Source organism: Canis lupus, chromosome 8, assembly GCF_048164855.1.
Source record: "Canis lupus baileyi chromosome 8, mCanLup2.hap1, whole genome shotgun sequence".
NCBI classification, from domain to species: domain Eukaryota; kingdom Metazoa; phylum Chordata; class Mammalia; order Carnivora; family Canidae; genus Canis; species Canis lupus.
Genome location: NC_132845.1, coordinates 20,409,194 through 20,430,376, shown reverse-complemented (window position 1 = coordinate 20,430,376; position 21,183 = coordinate 20,409,194). Strand labels below are relative to the sequence as shown.

At 41.2% G+C, this 21,183-nt stretch overlaps 1 protein-coding gene across 6 annotated transcripts in view; it reads left to right on the top strand.

The window, feature by feature from the left end:
- Positions 1–21,183, top strand: part of TGFBR3 (transforming growth factor beta receptor 3) — a 194,068-nt gene that overhangs the window by 141,228 nt on the left and 31,657 nt on the right. For all 6 annotated transcript variants that reach the window (XM_072834466.1, XM_072834464.1, XM_072834462.1 and 3 more), the window contains 7 exons: positions 3,885–4,053; positions 6,263–6,410; positions 11,388–11,577; positions 13,562–13,896; positions 14,320–14,472; positions 16,898–17,038; positions 17,220–17,378. In XM_072834466.1, coding sequence (XP_072690567.1) covers positions 3,885–4,053; positions 6,263–6,410; positions 11,388–11,577; positions 13,562–13,896; positions 14,320–14,472; positions 16,898–17,038; positions 17,220–17,378 — 1,295 coding nt within the window. The remainder of the gene's footprint in view (positions 1–3,884; positions 4,054–6,262; positions 6,411–11,387; positions 11,578–13,561; positions 13,897–14,319; positions 14,473–16,897; positions 17,039–17,219; positions 17,379–21,183) is intronic.

The window sequence follows — 21,183 nt, the reverse complement described above, 5'->3', positions numbered from 1 at the left end:
CCATTTTAATTTCCTTGCCTTGCAGAGGGATATAAATATCTGGTAACTCAGCTTGAAGGCCCATTTTTAAAAATAACTTCTTTCATCATTATTTTTAGTTGAGTATATTTGGAGCCCCCATAAGTTACTAGAAATAACAACTCTTGTGAATGAGTTCTTGTTATAGTCAGGTGATTGTATGAAAACTGCATGTTGGGCTTCAGCGTCCATCTGCTTTCTGTTGGATTCTACAGCAGTTGTCACCCCTTCCACAGACAACATGGCAGCACAGCATGGGTTCTCAAATGCTTGTTCCCAGCCTATTCTTATATCTGGGCTGTTTGACAGATGTAGGGAAGGCGGATACTGACGTTGGAGTCTGTGCTATTTGCAAATGCCACAGCAGGTGCTTCTCCCATGTAATCCTAGGAGAAAACCATTATTAGCCTCACCAGTAATCCTAGGAGAAAACCTTTATTTCCCCCATTTTACCGAAGGGTTAGTGGTGGGTTAAGCTAGCTTGCTAAAATTTATGTTCTTAGCAAGGGACGAAGCCAGAATTCAAGCCCAGGTTTCCTGACTCTTGAATCTAATGCTTATTTCCTGATGCCCTAAGGTAAGTTTTACTTAGCCAGGTAAGCGCAGCCTAAAAATGCAAGTAGGCACCTGGATGGAGAGACTTGTTCAGCAGAGCACAGAGAAGAGTTTTAGATGAGTGTTAGATCTAAAAAGTTGAAGTTTGTTACTGAACTCAGGGTGGTCAGGTAGCTATTAATATAAGTCAGGTCCCACTGGAACAAAATGAAAAAAACCTCTTTTACTGAAGGTTCTAAGCCCTGCCAGGGGTCTGCATTTCTGAAGCAGAATTCTAGTAGCATGAAAGATACTGATTACCAGCAACCTCCCCCCAGGAATTTGTTAGAATAAGAAAATGTATTACAGTAACATTTAGAATGTTGAGCTGTTCCCTTGATAGTGCAAGACCTTTTATGCAGAGCCATTTGCCTGCCTTGAGAGTGAGGGTTTAAGGGTTTCCCCAGGGCCACACACTTGAGTCAGGGAAGACCTTAAAGGACCTGTTGTCCAGTCTAGTAAAAACTGGTGACTCCTTAGTAACACCTTTGGAACCCCTGAAACTTGATTCCAGCCCCCCAGTTGGGTAGTAATCACTGGTGAACAGCATGGAGAAGAGCAGTTGAGGGAAATGATGGTCCTTGATTAGGTTGGTGGACTACAAGGTGATGTCTGTCACCGTGGATCAGGCTCCACTGAGCAGGACTCATCAGCCAGCTTCCCAAAACCCAACTTGTCTCCACTTAGCTTGAGCCCAGGGATCCCAGGCCATGAGCCTCCTCTTCCTGTATCCCCAGTGGCTCTCAGATGTGGTCCCCACCCCAGCAGCAGCCTCATCACCTGGGAACTTGTTAGAAATGCCAGTTCTTGGGCCCACCCAAGGAGAGCTGAATTGAAAACTCTAGGGGTGGGGTCTAGCCATCTGTGTTTTAACAAGCACTCCTGATGATTTGGACACATTTGAGAGCTACTGCTTTCACCTGTATACCTCAGTGGAAGAATTGAGGCATTTCAGTTCTTATCCCAGCTGGTCTCATTAACTGTGAGACTTCAAGCAACCCCCTGATTTGCCACTTAGGCCTCAGTTTCCCCAGCAGGAAAACGAGGGGTTTGCATTACCTCCCAGGTTCCCAGAGTATATCATTCTAGGTTGCAAAGTCATTTGTCAATCCTTTCCTAAAATACAAATAAGCATGTGACTTTTCCCCCCAAAACTTGCCAGGTTTCTGCCCGGGGATTCCCCTTTGTGGTTTCCTTTCTACTTGGCAGTTAGTGTAAGTTTTGATGCCAGGCATGCGGAAGGTCGTTTGGGGGAAAAAGAACTCATACACACACATGTGTACACAACAGAAAGTGATCAGCTTATTCAACTCAGTGACAGTGGCATCTGGGACTTGAGCCTTTAATAACAGCAACTTTTAAACAAACCTTTCCTAGTGGCTTAGGAGCGTCACAACATGGGTGAGTTTTTTGTTATTTATCTCAAATCATTGTTGGTCAATTCACAAAACCCATACCGTGTGCCCTCTATATGCCAAATGCACACCAGGCATACCTGTGACCCGGATGACTCTAGGCCATCATCCCAAGAGGGTCGTAGTCTCTTGAGTTCCAGACTAGTTTGTCCCTGACCCATACACCCCGCCTCTGATTCTTGAAACCATTTCAGTCTTACCACCCCAGTATCATTTTCCGTCCTGTGATCTGGGGGAGGCATCCGCAGGGCTGCAGCTGCGCGGTGTGCATTCCCCATCTGTTCATCTGGCAAAACCTTCAGCAGATGTGGAGGGGAGGCTATAGAGCCCTGGCCTCTTCGCTCTGAGGGGGTGTGTAGGGAAGAATGCAGAGGGAAGACCCTGCATGCTGGGGCCTCGGGAGCTCCTCTGGTCCCCTCTGGTTTAGGCCTGGTGTTGAGGGCACCATGGCGCCCAGAGCTATGATGGCTCCGTGTGTGCTTTAGACTTTAGCACCAGGGAGGCGATGCAGGCTTGGTGGGGGTTGGGATCAGGGCGCTATCAACCCAGTCTTGGACCTCCTGGGCTGATTCCTCTGTCCTCAGTGAGACCTGCATGTGAATTTGAACCCCAGCATCCTGTCCATTAAATGAAAAAGGCAGAAGTTTGTTTCATTAAAGTGCCAGGGCTCTGATTAATTATCCCTTCTGAAAAAAGTTTGCTACACCTAGAACTTCCTTGACACTGGTCCCAGCTGTCGCACTGCCAGCAGTTTCAAGTTCTGTTTAAACATTTAAACCGCTGGCTGGAAATCCCATCAAGCACAGTGCTGTGTAAACGGCGTGTGCTGTTACAAGAGTATCTTCAGACTTTCGGTACTTGTATCACTTGCCCTGGTGGAGGTGATGAGCAGCCCTCAGCACCAGGAGATGATGTTTGTGAAAGCACCTTGTAAACTGTGAAGTGTTGGAAAAGCATTAGTCATCTGTGTCAAGGTTGTGAGAAAGAGTGAAAGTCTGTCCTCACCACTTCCCTCAGATTCCTTTCAACCTTGAGATCTAGAGTTTGTGAGGAATAAATAGGGAATGATTAATTCCACATAGCAGGCCAGGGAATCAATTAGGTGGTTGGTTCTCCTATCCATTGAAATAGCAGACATCCAAGGAGGAGCATATCTGGGGGATAGGATAGATCATTGATTCCAGTATTAAGTATGCAGGCTTTGAAATATCTATTGGATTTTTCAGTGGGAGGTACTTGGTCCCCCAAAGACAACACAGCTCTGCAACTCAGAAAAGGAGTTATGATCTAGGTACAAGTCGAAGCCCTGGGAATGATTGAGATCGTCTAAGAATACAAAAGGATTGAGGAAGGAACTGAGTTCTTAGCCTTGGCTTTATATCAGGATCAACTATGGAGCTTTTCAAAAAGAAAGCTTCCTAGATACCCCCTCCCCTTCCCCAGATCTTCTGAATCAGAGTGTCTGGGATGAGGTCCAAATAGGTGGGTTCTGGTGTGCACCAAAGATTGAGGATTGCTGGTGTTTAAAGAATGAGCAGAGGAGGAGGAGCCAAGGAAAGAGATGAGATAGGTCAGAGAAAGTGGATGAGGACGAAGCAGTTATCACAGAGACCAAGAAAGGAGAGGAATTAGACCAAAAGAGAGTGCTGGAATTGGTCAGCTGGAGGTCCCTGGTGACCACAGGGGAGGCATTACAGGGGCGCAGTGGTCGAGGAGTTAGTTCTATAGCACTTCCTAGGGCTTGTGGTTCCCTGTGTTCTGCACTTGCTCACCATCCGTGTCACCTTCTTTCCTTCAATTCTGGTTACCATATAGCTCTGTGGTTTGATGGATTATCCCGTGCTTCTTTACTTTCAGATCAAGTGTTCCCTCCTACATGCAACATAGGAAAGAATTTTCTCTCGCTCAATTACCTTGCTGAGTACCTTCAGCCCAAAGCAGCAGAGGGTTGTGTGATATCCAGCCAGCCCCAGGATAAGGAAGTACACATCATTGAGTTAATTACCCCCAACTCTAACCCTTACAGGTGAGTGAATGTGTGTGTTCTGAACTGAGAAGAGATGAAAGGGGTGCCTGGGTGGCTCAGTCAGTAAAGCGTCGAATTCTTGGTTTCCGCTCAGGTCATGGTCTCCCGGTTATGAAATTGAGCCCCATATCAGCTCCATGCTCAGCGCAGGATGTGCTTCAGAGTCTCTGCCTCTCCCCTGCCCCTCCTTCTTCTTGTATACTCTCTCTATAAAATAAATAAAATCTAAAAAAAAAAAAAAAGAAAGAAAGAAAAAGAGAGATGAAAATAAAGATCTTTGCTGACTTGAGAGAGGTACAACCCTACCTGTGTAGGAGGGAGGGAGCCATTGATGCTTTGGGTGAATTAACAGAAGTTTTGAAGAAGGAAGTGAAGGCACCAATGGTGTATTTTATTTTCTGCATCTGTGTCTAGATGTCCTTCTAGATGAGTTCCTGAAGCCTATTCTGAACTTCCAAGCACTAAATAAAGGACAAGATTCCTCTTGCTCCGTCATTATCTCCTTTGACTGAAGTTATCTCTGATAAAAAATATATATATAAAATACGCCTTATTAACATAATTATAATTTTAATAACATTCTGTTTTTAATAAAATTCTATTCCTAGCATCCTCAGAACACATTTGCAATCATACTTTAAAGCTCTGTGTGTGCGTGCGTGTGTGTGTGTGTAGATGTGTAGGTGTGGCCCTTCATCATGACACACCAGAGAGCCATTAGATACAACCTGCCTCCTGCTTGTGTTCTTTTCTCCCTCTTCACCCTCAGCTTCCTGCCCCAGGACTAAGAATTTAACTCTCCTGTCAAGAATGATTAGGAAATTAAAAAGAGAATAAAAGAGGAAAAGTGGCTTTCTCCCACTGTAGCCTGCATTCCTGTGGACTAGTAATTTAAAATGTAAATTTATATTGTAGAGGGATTTCAAAATTAAAATTCTAATCAAATTTTACTTTCAAAAGTGAATAAGCTACACATCAGTTTTGGGAAGATTCCATTCTGTCCCACATGAAGGATTTTGTGGAAAATTAAAAGGGAATGGGAATAGAAGCAATCTGGCAAATGTGCTTAGATATTAAGCCTCAGGCTTCATTTGAGTATATCATTCATCATATGCTTTACAAAGTGTGTAAAACCAAATGGAAAAAAAGACTTTCCTTTAAATTCAGAATGACAGAAATGTTATTGTTTGGTTAAAAAAAATTCTCTTTTGTACTGAATTCTTAGAAGTTTGGGTTCTGTTCATCAATTTTCCAGTAATCACTTGGTTGACCATCTGTTTTCTTTATTTTAATAACTGTATATCCAGAAGTTTGGGAAAGTAAATGCAGATACGATTCTGTAGCAAATGTTAATGGCTTAAGCAAACCTTATATAAGTCAAATTCTCCAGCTTTCAGTCTTTTATTTTATCTGAAGTGTCCTAGTTTGTTTTGTTTTTTTTTTACTACCAGGCCTCAGTCAAATTCTCCAGCTTTCTGTCTCTTATTTTATCTGAAGTGTCCTAGTTTATTTTGTTTTCTTTTTTTGTTTTTTAAATATTTTATTTATTTATTCATGAGACAGAGAGAGAGAGAGAGAGAGAGAGAGAGAGAGAGAGGGGCAGAGACACAAGCAGAGGGAGAAGCAAGCTTTCCTCAAGGAGCCCGATGTGGGACTCGATCCTGGATACCGGGATCATGCCCTAAGCCGAAGGCAGTCACTCAACCACTGAGCCACCCAGGCATCCCTGTGTTTTTGTTTTGTTTGTTTTACTACCAGGCCTCCCTCCTCCCTACCACCTTCTACTCCACCAAACTGGCACTTACATTTCTAGTTTTGAAGGATTTTGAGCATATAGTAAATTGGAAAGTTACACATTGAAAGTGTTGAAGTTTGAAAAACAGTAATTCTGCTTTAAAAGTAAACTCCTCTGGTTGCCCAAGTCCATTTCAAATAGTAGATGCATTAAGTAACCATTTTTTTTTTTCCCTAAAGAAGGAGAAAAATTTTAGTGTCTAATTATCAGCAGGCATATTTGTCTATTGTTATGTAAAACCATTTTGTTTTGTGTGCACTAACAATCTGTTTTGCACATGTCATTTGCCTGGGATCAACTCCAGCTTTTTAATCAACTGGCCAGACACTGGAAACATGAAGACTTGGAAGAGAGGAGATAGTTGCAACTTTCTGGCATTTGGGTCCTAACTTTGCCTTTGTTTTCCATTCACAGTGCTTTCCAGGTGGATATAATAATTGACATAAGACCTTCTCGAAAGGACCTTGAAGTGGTCAAAAATCTCATCCTGATCTTGAAGTGCAAAAAGTCTGTCAACTGGGTGATCAAATCTTTTGATGTTAAGGGAACCCTGAAAGTTGTTGTAAGTTGGTTGAGTTTTTCTTTGTTTTGATGCATGGTACCAATTTGAACTGTACTTAACACATGTTATTTTTGTGGAGTTTCTGCTTCCCTGAGTTCTCTCTGTTATTTTTCACTTTGTAAAATAGGCTGCTCCTTGGTTTCTCCTGACAAAGTCAGACAGTGGTGGTTAAAAGCATGGACTCTGGGGTCAAGATCAAGATTTGAGTCCAGACTCTGCCATTTACAAACTGTGGCCTTGGGCAAGTCCCTTAACCTCTCTGGACCCTGTTGCCTCATTTGTGAGATTCCTGAAGTGTATGAGTGTAGTTTCTAGTCAGAGTAAGTGTAAAATAATGAGCACAATAGGGCCTTTCATGGCTGACAGCCCTGTAAGGGCCTCAGTGTTATGGTACTGAATATCACCTCTTATGTTGAGGTTAGGTATTAGGGAAGGTGTGGAAAATAGGGCTGACTCCAGCTCATACTATTGACTTTTATTTTTGAGATAAATACATGCTATTGGCATGTCCTTTTGCTTGCTTCTAACTTCTGAGAGAGAAACACTGATAAATCAATCTTAGTGATAGAGAGGTCAGTGAAGTGATAGAGGAAAAAGTACCTGCAGCCTATTCCCTAAGCATTGGTTGGAATGATAGGCAAATAGGTAGTTTCCTGAAAAGTTTGATGTTGATATTTAGTAAAATAAAAATTTTCAAGATTTATTTATTTATTTGAGAGAGAGAGAGAACACGTGTGTGAGTGGAGGGCAGGAGAGGGGGAAGGAAAGAGAGAGAGAATCTTAAGTCAACTCCACTCTGAGTGTGGAGCCTGATGTGGGGCTCGATCCCATACCCTGAGATCATAGACCTGAACTGAAATCAAGAGTTGAATACTTAAGCAACTCTACTGTCCAGGTATCCCAAAATGAGTCTTTTTCACATATGTTTAGGGAGATAACTCTTTGACAGAGTATTACACAAATTACATTGAAAGTTTAAGAAAAACTCCCCCCTCCTCATTTTTAAGAAGATAATTACCTTAGCATCTCTTTTGTAGATTCAGATTTTTGTGCATTATCTTTTTAAAAAAATTGTCTGCTTCCTTTTTCTGTACCTCCATTGAATCAATTGGAGAGAATTTTACATTTTCAGTATTTTGCGGGAAGGGATGCCTTTGGTTTGGTGTTCTTTATTTGTGGCACCTTTAATGTGATACGGTAGTCAACAAAGCCAGTGCTCCCCTAGGCAACATCGTGTATGAGCACTCATCAGAGGCAGCAGGCAAAGCCATGAGCATACACATCTTAATTTTAAAGTAATTGTTTCTGGTTCCTGTGGGTTGGTTTTTTTGTTGTTGTTGTTGTTTTTAAACTTTGAGAGGATCCAAATAAACGATCATGTGTAAGGGTGATACATTAATTTGGTGTTAAGAACAAAGCCCAGCCATGATTTTCTGAAGTCAGAGCTGTTTTGATTGCTTTCCCTGGCATGGCATGAGGGGTGTTGGTGACCTGGGTGTCTACATCATTTGCTGCCTGGCACACCAACTAAATGTTTTTAATTTCAGAATAACAAAAACAGGAAAGGGAATCATGCTTTGAAAGGCAAAAACATACGGTACATTTTCATTCTCTGCTGGAGTTGTGTAAATGTTCTTTGGGTCCTGACCCTTCAGTGGCTCTCTCTGTACCTGAGCATGTGTTCCTGGTCCATGGCAGTCCTGGAGTTCACTTTGAATGTCTTCACTTTTCATTTGAATAAGAAATGCTACAAATGAGATTGCTCATCCTAGTGCAAGATCTGTTTATATTCCCCTCTTTGGCTGTACTCCTGTTTCAGGCCAATTTTGGACAATGCATGACAACATTACTAAACAATTAGGTAATGTTGCATGATGTTCTTTTTTATTCTCCCAATCAGTTTCATGCTTTGTGATTTCCTAACTCCCAGTCTCAGATGTGAATTCTGCCTGTTGTGAGGGAAAGGTACCTGCTACCAAAAAAAGAGCATCCATTCATGCCTACAAAGGGGAAATGGTTTATAAACCATTATAAACCATGCCCATAATATTTTCTTTGGAGGCAGCCTGATAGAGTGGAAAGAACCATGGCTTTGGTGCCTGACAGGGCTGGAATCAAATCCCATTTCTGACTGTCATTATTCTTAGTTGATAGTAGGGAAGCCAATGGACTTCAGAGTCTGTAGCCTTACCTGTGAAATGGGTATGATGATAGTAGTCACCTTGGGAGTTCTTGTGAGGCATGGCAGAGTTCATTCATTCATTCGTTCATTCACTCATTCAACATTTGTCAGGTGCCTACTGGGTATTTTCATCTAAAGTATTTGGCCCACTGTGTGCATAAGGTGAGTTCTCAGCCATACGTGCTACTCAACTTCTATGCATCTCAGGCTCCCCTCTCTAATAAGGGAATAGTACTAGCTAACTCCTACTTGAGAGGAGAATTAAATAACACATGTGAAGCTTCTAGCACAATGCCTGCCATTAAAAAAGAGTTCATCTTCCTTCCACAGGCAACTTTTCAAAAGTTTGTCTATAGGAACAATTAACTTCTCTAAACAAAGTGAATACCAGGATGCCTACTAAAAGAATTGTAAGGAACTTGATGGCATAAATGTAAAGAAGAGCCCATTAAACATGAGTGGCATGTGTGTGCATGTGGGGAGTGGGGCATGGTCAGAATGCACCCTCCAAATGACAGAAGGGTCCAGAGATATGCGAAGGGCAGTACTGTGGACGAGAATGGGAATACTAGAAGTGTCCACATTAGTACGCCCAGCTCTGGCTTTGTCTTCAGGTCCTTTTTGGACCATGCATAATCACATTTTGGAAGAACCTCCAAAACATAAAAGAATAGATGGAAGAAACTTACTAGAAATTTTTTGTTGTACTATTTCAAAGGGTCTTAGCACTTCAAGGTTAGTGATAGCCAGCTTGTTCTTTAAAAAGACATTTTAATCCCAGTTGGGAATATGCATTACACCTCTGACCTCTCAGACTCTCCCCCTGCACCATCAGTTCTGGTGCAAGTGTGTGGGGGGGCAGGGGAGGGGAAGGAGGGAGGGAAGTGTGTAGACTCTCCCTAGCTCATCATCCTTCACAAAGATGTGGCTGAAACATGGTGGTGGTATTTGGAGACCCCCTTGAGCACCCCCCATTTGGAGTAGCTACACCGAAGCCTTGGAAAAGTCTGAGGTCTCCCAGAAATACAGGATGAGGAATTTGCTCATTGCTAGGAAGGAAACAACTTGCCAAACCTTGCTGTTGTACAAACGTGTAGATAGATTTCTAGCCTTGTAAGTCCCGAGGTGTAATCAATATGAGTTGTACTGACAGCTCGTAGATTTAATGTGGAAAGGTGTAAACAAATCATTCCATATTGGTACGAAAAGGACAGGTGGCAGTTGTGATGATAGTCTTCTGGAAATACAGTATTTTCTCAGCTGTCCAGCAACATGAAAGACCAGGGCAGATGAGGCCAAGCAGTACTGTGTAGGCCAGTGTTGCAACTCCAGCCAATCAAAACGACATGCTGCTTTAAAAGGCCAGAAGCTGCGCCTAAGAAACTAGGTTTTAAGAACTCATTGGGTTCTCTTTATCTCAGTTTAGTTTCGTTTAGTTTTTTTTCTTTAACCCTTCCTTCCTCTAAGGTGTTTTCTCTGAATCAGAGTAAGAGCTAGAATATTCCAAACCTGGGAAACTGAGTTTTTCACAAATGGCTGCGAAGCGTGCTTAAAGCTCTGTCTGGTTCCTTTTTATGCATGATTGTGACTGGCCAGTCTAGCAGTTTTGGGCAAGCACTTTGGGTAACAGAAAAATACACTGGGGGAGATCCTTTGAGCTTTGAATTAAAAATATGTGTTCTCAGCCAATATCCCACAACCAAAGAGGCCAAGAGAACTTAGAGCCTCTGAATCTTCTATAGTTTTACAGTGGGAAAGGATTAATATTTAGTCATGTTATGGGCAAACAGAATGGGAAACAAATGGGGAATTTAGGAAAAATGCTGCATGTATGTAGGAGAAAATAATTGGGCATGGAAATTAAAGTGATTTTTATACAGCATGAAAATGGTCTAATCTGCATGCTGGAAGAGCTTTCCAGCCTTGTTGGAACAGTTGTTGGAAATGTGGTGCCTTCGCTTGGGTGTCTCCTCTGCAGCACTCAGCTCCCGCACAATCTGACCAGATCATTGCCCTAAGGGCCAGGTGATGTGGAAATGTACTATCCATGTCTTGGTTACTCAGTCCTTGGACAGATTTCTATCATTCACTTTTAGTTTTGTGACTAATTACCAAGTGAAAGCTTGTATTGTTAGATAAAATATTGCTACTTAGAGGGACAATAACTTTAATTAAAGTAATTAATGTTTAACACATAAAATCTAAGCATATTCAGTTAATAAAATTGACAGATGAATACAATTACAGGGTCACTAAATTGATCATAAATTATAACTGAAATATCCACACTGGTTATTTCACCATATGGAATTTAATAGTTTACAAAGATGAGATGGTCTCCACAGTGAAGTAAGTAGGTTGTGCCTTCTTTTATTTAAATCCAGGGTACAGGAAATAGAAGCATGGGCATATTTTTGGCAGCATAACATGCACATCTATTTACTTTATACATCATTTTAAAGAAAAATAAGGGCAAGTTTGGTATGTATGTGTATATAATTTAAACATTATCTCTAGCAACATTCTAGGTATACTTAGTGTGTAGCTACTTAGTGATCTTTGGGTTATTTTTATCAACATAAGCAACCTAAGTGGTATGATCAAATGCATGAATAGATTTCTTTTAATTCGCTATTACAGATTTTCACATCAGTGTCCTTAGCCCAAGGAAAATAAGAATCAAAGAATAAATAGTTCCTTCATATACAATGTAGAATCTGTTTCAGATATTTAATTCTTATTTAAAGCACTTTTTACTTTTAGACTCATGAGTGAAATTTTGCTGTTATCTTCAGGCTCCTAACAGTATTGGCTTTGGAAAAGAGAGTGAGAGATCCATGATAATGACCAAATCAATAAGAGATGACATTCCTTCAACCCAAGAGAATCTGGTCAAGTGGGCTTTGGACAATGGCTATAGTCCAGTAACATCATATACAGTGGCCCCTGTGGCAAATAGATTCCATCTTCGGCTTGAAAACAATGGTAAGCATGACTTTTTTTTCCCCCTGAAGTAAAAATATCCACGAAATGAGGCTTTCCGATGAGAAACTCTCATTTCAGCTTATATGGTGCTGTTGTTCTGTTGTAAGTTTTGATGCTTCATTTGACTGCGTTATAAAGTGTCAGGTTATCTAGAATTGTGATAGATTATTTTGAGGAAATGATCTTGGGTACAGATTTTTCAGTAACCGAGTTAATTGCATGTTGGAGAACTTTGTCGTACATCACATAATTCACTGTGATTACCTTAAGAACAAATTAGCTTGGCTTCTTCTCTCAGAAGTGTCTACTAAGCACTTACAGTGGAGGTACAGCTGCTCCTACTGCAGGGGAGAAGCCCTAGATTAGGCTGTATCTTACTGGACAGTAGTCACCAGGCGCTTCTCACTCTCACCCAGAGGGAACACAGGAGTTCTTACCCCAGTTGGATGGAGCAGAAAGTAGAATATTAACAGATTCTTGAGCTTTTTCCAGAGCATTGTAGCTAGTGAGATTCAAATGGCAAGTTTTCTGATCTCTAGACTTGTTCCTCACCCCAGTGGTACTGCTACTGAGCATGAGTACAGGCCATTTATTATTCACCATTGGAAGAGGAAGTTGGTTAACCTCTGAGTCTCAGGTTGTTCCTCCTCAGTAATATGGGAGAAAAAAAAAAAAATAGGCCCTACCTCAAAGAGTTGTTGTGAAGATTTTTGTCAATGTACAAATGAGAAACCCTCCAAAGCTCTGACTTCTTTTGGATCCATACAGCTATGCCATCTTTTTTTCCGAAAGATAGTATTGAAGGAGGATTAATGTCCTGTGGTCATCTGTATCTGTATTTCCTGCTCCCACTGAGACGGATTGACCTTAAGCATTGGCTTTGAGACTGAATATAGACAAAACTGGGAAAATTTTTCTTCCCTGAATTGCTGAAAATAGGACAGAACACTGAGCATTAATTATATGGGAGTATTTCTCTCCCTTTGAAGGAATAAGTGTACCTAAACAGCTTTTTCTTTCCTTCTTCAGGACAAGGTTCTAAAAGGCTAAGGTGCCCAGACACCTGTCAGAATTAAGCAGGCAAAAAGGAGGTAGCAAATAATTAAAAAATGCCAGTATTGTTTCATGAAATCCTTAGAGAAATTATTTTAAATAATCTCTAGATTCAAAGGAGATATTTCAATGGCACTTGAAGAATATTATTGTCCCAATAACTTACTCAAATCATAGATTTTTATAGCTTGTAGGGCCTTAGAAATTATCTAGTCCAACGGTTCTCAACCTTGGGTGTACATTGGAATCATAAAGAGAGCTTTAAACATATTTATGATTAGGCACTACTTCAGACAGTCTGATTTTTATTTGACTTGGGGAATAGCCTGGGTATAGGGAATTTTTTGTCTCCCTAGTGATTTTAACGTGCAGCCATAAGAGAACTACTGACCGAATTCAACCTCAATTTTTTTTTTTTTTTACATTTTTTAAATTTAAATTCAATTTGCCAAATAGAGTATAACACCCTCAACCTCAATTTTTAAAATGACACAACCAGGGGATCCCTGGGTGACTCAGCGGTTTGATGCCTGCCTTCCACCCAGGGTGTGATCCTGGAGTCCCAGCATTGAGTTCCACATCAGGCTTCCTGCATGGAGCCTGCTTCTCCCTCTGCCTGTGTCTCTGCCTCTCTCTCTCTCTCTCTTTCTCTGTCTCTGATGAATAAATAAATAAAATCTTAAAAAAAAAATGACACTACCAAGACACAGAGAAATAAGCCACTGGCCCAAAGCCACTCAAGCCAGTTAGAAAGACCACAAGGACTAGAATTCAGGCTTCTGGATCCGCATATCCTTCATACATTGCTTGTTAAGAGTAATTTTACACATGCGCACTCTGTGTTAGTTCCTCTTGTTCTTCCTTCTAATGATGATGATTGTGGCCTGGCATCAGGCATTGATGATGTTTTGCTTTCTTCTGTCACCATCAGAGGAAATGAGAGATGAGGAAGTCCATACCATCCCTCCTGAGCTACGGATCCTGCTGGACCCTGGCTCCCTGCCTACCCTGGAGAACCCACCCATCCGGGGAGGAGGAGGCCGAAATGGAGGTTTCCCCTTTCCTTTCCCGGATATCTCCAGAAGGGGCCAGAAGGAAGGGGGAGAAGATGGGGTCCCTCGGCCAAAGGACCCTGTCATCCCTGGCATACGACTGTTTCCTGATCCCAGAGAGCCTGAGGAGGTGCAAGGGAGTGTGGATATTGCCCTGTCAGTCAAATGTGACAATGAAAAGATGATTGTGGCTGTAGAAAAAGATTCTTTGCAGGTCAGTACAGTTTCTTAAAGGAGAGAAGAGAAAGCCACCTCTTTCCCCATCTTGCCCCAGGATGTGTTAGCTATTTCCTTCTAGCTCTTTCACTTTTGAACTCTGGGGACTTGATACTGTTTTCTCAGTTGGATGGACTCATTTCCCCTTGGCTGTGATTCTTACTCAGGTCCTGTTGTTCTCAGTTAAGGGGGGGTTCCAGATCCATGTGTGTCAATATTTTGGTATTGAATTTCCAAGGCCAACAAACACAATCCTTGGTAGGTTGGGAAGAGGCAAGCAGGGAGGGGGAATGCAGGCCTCCCGCAACCAATACTGTCTGGGAAGACCAGGGAAAATGGGAAGACTGGGAAAACATGTTCCCTGTGTGTTGCAGAACTGCTTGTGAACCCCCCTTTACCTTTTTGGTGGTGGTTGTTTCAGGCCAACAGCTACTCAGGAATAGAGCTCACCCTGTTGGATCCTACCTGCAAGGCCAAGATGAATGGCACCCACTTCATTTTGGAGTCTCCCCTGAATGGCTGTGGTACTCGGCACCGGCGGTTAGCCCCAGATGGTGTGGTTTACTATAACTCTGTGAGTGTTCTCCAGAACAAAGCTTGGCCACTTGCCAGAGTTTTGTTGGGTGTTACCTTAAAATTAGCCTTAACATTTCTATGACAATGAGCAGAGGCATATATCTCAGGCCTAAACAAAGCTAAGCATCAGTTCTCAACAAAATGGAATGTACTTTAACCCTGAGTCTACACAGTGGAGCCAACCAGCTCTGTGGTCTCTGTGGCCTCATTTGAGTCTTGTCCAGAGGTGAGAGTACTTCTCCCTTCCTCATGAGCAAAAGAACCAAGAGAAATCCAAAAAGGGCCCTCAAGAAATTATTACCAAGTCTCTCTCCACTTTTTGAGAAAGATCCTAAATTGAAGCAAATCTGCCTTTGACGTTACCCAGAGGGAGATTACATAGATTCCCCCAATGATAATCCACTGCCAAAGCTAACCTACACTTTTCAGAAATCATTCTTGTCAGCTCATTCATCTAAATCGTTTTTCTTCAGATTAATAAGCCTATTCTTGCAGAAATACACACTAGGCAGTGAATACTGAAAGAATTTGAAACATGAAATTTCAAAAGAACTTTATAGTGTTAATTTTGCAGTTCAGGTTATACTTCAGATGGTAAAAATAAGGTTCAAAAACCCCCGGGCCAGTTTTGGGTAGATACACTTGCCCTTCGGTAGATACACTTGACCCATCCAGAGGAAACACTGGAGATCAGGTGCTCCATCAGTGTGGCTCATGTGGGGACTGACTCTCCTATGGGTGCAAGTTTATTATTCTTCAGACTTAGAGTGTTTGAGCTGGAAAGAACCTTAATATGATCTCATTCAACGTCCTCATTTCACAGGTGAGGAAATTGAACTCCCAAGAGTTAAGAGACTTGCTTAGATTCAAAGAACTAGTTAACGGCCTAGCCAGGACTGAATCCAGCTTCCTGACCTCTCATCCACTGTCTTTCCCTGACACTAGGCTGGCCCAGCTAATCTCCCTTTGTTACTGGAATAATTTATTAACCTTTGACCTCTATAGTGAACACCCTCCTGCCAATTCCAACAGTAATTTTCTTACATTATCCAGTTTTTCCAGATATAAGGAATGGCATACATTACTGATATACTTAATTTTGGAATTTTAAACATGACTAAATTAACACCAATAAGAAGCTATGGTAATCTGTGGGTTAAGTAAAAAAAAAATACCATTTGCCTCAAAAAAGAAAAGTATATCCTAAGCCCTTAAAAATCCCTTTCTTCTCATGGGTTTGTGTATGTATATGTGTGTGTTATGATGATGATATGTAGCGTAAGCAATATTCTAGGTACTTGGCTTCAATTCCATCAATACTTTGTTCTATGGAACTGGCAAAGAATGGAGAGGTGGTCTTCCTACATTCTCTTCCCATGCTGCTTCCTTCAGTGAATATTGTAGTTGTCCCAATTATAACTATTTGTAGCAATTTTCCAACTTACCATATATTTTTGTTTTGCAACATATTCAAATATCTAATAGGCCTGTGAAACAAAACCAAACTAAAAATATGACTATTCTATACAGCAAATAAATTAGGACTTTATTTATGGAGTTATGGTTCTCAGGTGAATTTCTCATATTATTTAGAACTAACCTAGGAATAATCATTTCAACCAATGTTAAGGTAGACTGTCACAGATTAAAACATGATTCTTTCCTACATTCATACACACCATACACAAAGAAGGGGGGGGAGGAAATGAAGAAAAAGAAGAGTACAGAAAAAAGATGAGGATATTTGTTCATTAGTAAACATTGGGTACTTTGTTTCCAAGTCAAAGTTTCTACAAATCTCTATGGATATGGATACAAATAAGAAAAGCTCCTTGAATTTGCCCGCTCTTAGTATTTCCGAGAATTTTTTTTTAAGATTTTATTTATTTATTCATGACAGACACACAGAGAGGGAGAGAGGCAGAGTCACAGGCAGAGGGAGAAGTAGGCTCCATGCAGGGAGCCCAACGTGAGACTCGTTCCGGGTCTCCAGGATCTGGCCCTGGGCTGAAGGTGGCGCTTAAACTGCTGAGCCACCCGGGCTGCTCTATTTCCTAGAATTTTCTATGTAAAGAGAAGCCCCTAACAAGAAGCCCCCATCCCCTCCAATGTAGATTAGTCTACTGACAACCCCATTTAGCCCCATTTCAGTGCCTCATGTTTTCCCACTGTTTGAAACAAGTCTTATTTTTCACAAGGAAAAATGCATATTTTAGTTTAGGTCTTAATTTGAATGTATGTTGGGTTTCTCTTTATTTTTATCTCTTTGAAGATAAAATCCTAAGAAAACTTGGAGTCTTTTTTTTTTTTAAGTCAGATTTTCACTTTGCACCTGAATTATTACATGGGTGTTTGTGTGAGGTAGAACCAAATCACGTGATTGGTGTTTTAATGACATTGTCTGTGCTTTCTTTGCCTTTTAGATTGTGATACAGGTTCCATCACCTGGAGATAGTAGTGGCTGGCCAGATGGTTATGAAGATTTGGAATCAGGTGATAATGGATTTCCGGGAGATATGGATGAAGGAGATACTTCCTTCTTCAGCCGACCTGAAATTGTGGTGGTACGTTTGTTTGCAGCAATTAGTTTATGAGAATGTTGTCTTTTTGGTTGGCTTTAGTTGGGAACTGTTGGGGGCTGGGGGAGTGGATGTTACAGACCAAAGCCTACAAAGTGCCAGGGTCTTCACCCTTCTTTTGACTGTGATTTATCTCTGTTTTTATTTGTTTATTTGTTTTCCCCAGTTTAATTGCAGCCTGCGGCAGGTGGGGAATCCCAGTAGCTTCCAGGACCCACCCAATAGAAACATCACTTTCAACATGGAGCTATACAACACTGACCTCTTTCTCGTGCCCTCTCAGGGGGTCTTCTCCGTGGCAGAGAATGGACACATTTATGTTGAGGTATGAGACCTGGACATTAGCCTTGTGCTTTTAGATTAGGGCTGAATTGTAGTAGCTCCTGGGGCAGAGGCAAGCTCCTGCAGCAGAAGACCTCATTGTGTTTTTCTCCACAGCCCGTAACCAGCTCTGGGTGAGGGCTTGGCTCAGAAAATGCATCCAGGTGGATTTCTGACCAAAGCAAGACATTGCGTGATTAACTACACGGGGATAGTGTTTTACAGATGAGTGCTTTTAAAAAATTAGTTGTGTGAATTCTACTAATAAAGCCTTATTCTTGCTTGTACTTAGCTTGTCCTTCCAAACTACAGTTCAGTAGTTGCAGTGTTAGAGTTAACCAGGAATATTTCACCCCACCTCACACAGTATTTTTTAAATTGAACACACTTCAATGAAATGCTGTGTGCTATCCTGTCTCATGAAAATTGAGGGTTTGTTAGATCATTATCTAAATGTATCTATAAATGTATTAAACTGTTTCATATGCATAATGGTAATGATTATGCATAGCATAAGTCTGTGGAATAACTATAAAAATATTAGGCAGTGGTAGTAATAATGAAATAATAACAGCTAACATTTATTGCAGACTTATTTTGAGCCAAAGTTGGTTGTAATTATTGTAGTAATTCACTCTTCAAGGCAGTCCGATGAGACTAGTGATATCCCCATCTTAGGGGTGAGGAAATTGAGGCACAAACTTGTCTAAGGTCACACAATTAGTAACTAGTGGACTTCAGAGTAGGGTCCATACTCAGGTTGTTTGGCTCGAGAGCCCACAGTGTTACCCACTAGATGCGACTCTCATTTATCTCACAGTGCTATTGAAAGGGGAGAAAATGTGACCTCTTAGCAGTGCAAATATCCAGATTCAGATTACATTCTAGAAAAAGATAAATATCCTTATGGCCCTCAGATGTCTGCTGGTCTTACAGGAACATCCTCCTCTGCTGAGCTAGTTTTGGGGCTAAACTTCAAGCTTATGTTTTACTTCACTATAGGAGGAGTGAGAAGCTTATGGGGTCAAAATGGAATACTTCTATATGTTGAAAGTGACTTCAGAGCACATATTTCTATTTCAGAAAGATAAATAACTCTCACATGTGTTCTGATTCTGGGATAGAGCCCAGTGACTCTAGACATTTTCCTGGATCTCTCCTCTTTTTTGATTCTCTGTTTTGAGAGATCCTCTCTTTCTTTGGGTATCCTTTCTTTCTCCATGGGGGGAAATATACTGCTTTCTACATGCTGTTCCTAATTATAGATCTCTTCTTATCCAAGATCATTATTTTCTTCTTGCATTTCTGGCTGCACAGTCCACATGTGTGCATTTGGGCAATGACTCTCAGTCATGCCCTAGATTTTAGGGAGCCCTGCCTAATTGCAGTTTGTTCTTTTCCAAATGTGTACCTGGCTCTGCTAATTTATGGCTTTGCTGCTTTATGCTAATCAGTGACCAATCATCCTCCTGTATCCTACCCTGGGTGTTTTGGTTTTTCTCCCCAGTCCACCCAATGCTGGATTACTTAAAATTCTTTTTTTCTCCTTATTTTCACATTTATATCTTTTCATATATCATCTATATTTTTCAAAGTTAAATTTAGTCAAAGACACGGTCAAATGATGAAAAAGAAATGGACTGAATCTTTTTGATATTTTAAATATCAAGTGTATTGAGGAAATTTGAGGAGCGTGGTATATGTTTTAAAGTTGTTTAAAACCACCTAAATTAGAGAATCTGTAAATATTTTGCAAAATAAGGTAGCAGCCACACCCAATCTTTGTTTCTGTTTGAACTCCAATGCTGATACTTAACTTACTTATTTAAACAAAACTCCCTGAATCGCTGACTTGGTCTAAAGAACTATTTCCAAGTTTCTACTCTCAGCTGTCCTTATGACACACCCCCAGAATCCTGTTCCTTCTAGACCATATTTTTTCCTTTAATCCAAGACATTACTGATTTTGCCAGTGGTCATCTTTGGGTGATAGTTGGTCACATAATGGCAGCTTTTCTGTTAGTTCATTTGTCTTGGGGTGTTAAAAAGAAGTGTTTGTAAACCCCCAAATTTAAATCTAGAATAGTACTATTAATTATAGCTGTCATTTATTGACTAGCTGGGAACTGTATTGTTTGCGTGTAATTGTGACTTACAGATCCTCGCAATAACTGTTTCTAGTAGGTATTGGTATCCTTATTCTGTATGGGAGGAAACCGAGGTTCCGAGTTCACAGAGCACATGATTTCCTGGGCTTGTCTCCCTCTAAGACCTGTAGTCCTTTTACAACTCATTTCCAGGCCTTTTTTTAATTATTATTATTTTTTTAAGATTTATTTATCTGAGTGGGGGAGGGGCAGAGGAAGAGGGAAAAGAATCCAAGTAGAGTCCAACGCAGGGCACTATCTCATGACCCTGAGATCACGATCTGAGCTGAAACCAAGAGGCAGCCCCTTAACCCACTGCACTCTTCACCCCCACACCATTTTAGAGTAGAAGACTTGGTGATAATATTTTTTTCCTCTAAAACAACTTTTTGGGATACCTTAGAGTTTCTACTATTACATGCTTTCTTTTGAGACTAGAGGAAAGATTTGCATTTCTAAGTCTGTTTTTGCATTGTGGATTCTGAGTTCATGTAAAAGGACACTTTTTAGTAATAGATACATGTAATTTGCCATCTTTCCCAGATAAAATATATCATTTTTCAGAAATATTGCCAAAATAGTGATGTGTGAATATTTAGAGTCCCAAACACTACTTTCGGGAAAGATTTCCCACCAGGTGTTCTCCCCGGACCTCATGGTGGGTTTGGCTGACCCTGTGGCTACTGTGAAACAGTAAAGAGAAAATAGACTTCAGATTTCAAGGCCTAGGTTTAAGGCTTGGTTTTATCCAGTGCTTCTGAGGTAGGATTTTGAACAAGTCATCCATCCTGTATGTTCAGTTTTTCCTCCATTTATAAAATGGAGATGAAACTATTTAGCTCACGAGTTATTCCAGAGGGATTGAGCCTGAAGGCACCACAAAGTGACATGATCATAGTCCTCTTCATTGCCGAGTGTCTTGTAGTTAACCAAGTAGGAATCTTTCAAAATACTGCTGTGTCCTCAGAGCCCCATGCGATGTCAGGGGTTTCCCCTGGGTTCTCAGAATGGAAAGTGTGTTTATATCTCCACGCCTTTTGAAAGGATGCTGGGGCTATTGACTTATGGTTAAGGACTAACCTTATTTCTAAAGTGTTTAAGTTTATGCTGATCCTAAGTTTAGTCAAGGAATGAGGCATGAGGGGAAAGCAGTTCATGCAGTGATCCATGTGTCACCACATGGAGAATCCACTCTGGTCTGGGATTTTAGCTGAGTTCAGGACAGTTGAGGTTTGAATTCTGTTTATACTTGGCCAAACACCACTTCCTGTTTCTAAAGAAAAGAACCTTAACAAGGTTTGGACGTAGCCCATACAAATGTTTTGTAAGAGGGGGAAGTATAATGAGTTGGAAACAATTCCAGATTAGATTTCCCTTAAAATACCCTTGGGCTTAAAGAGCGAAGGGAGAGTACTTGGCAAGGCTTGGTTTGGACCTGTGAGCAGCTAGGACACTTTGCCAGGCTTGTGATCGCCACCAGATTGCACGGCCCCGGACACTAAACGCCACAGGCCAGCTCTGCCTGCAGGCCTGTGAAGCAGGACTTGAGATGAATCTGTAGCTGTACCGCAGTGTTTTAGGCTCGTTCTGACTTGTGGCAGTTTAGAAGTTCAGTCCTCTCTGCCTACGTTAAGTAGAATCTGCCTCTGTACTTTATTTTTT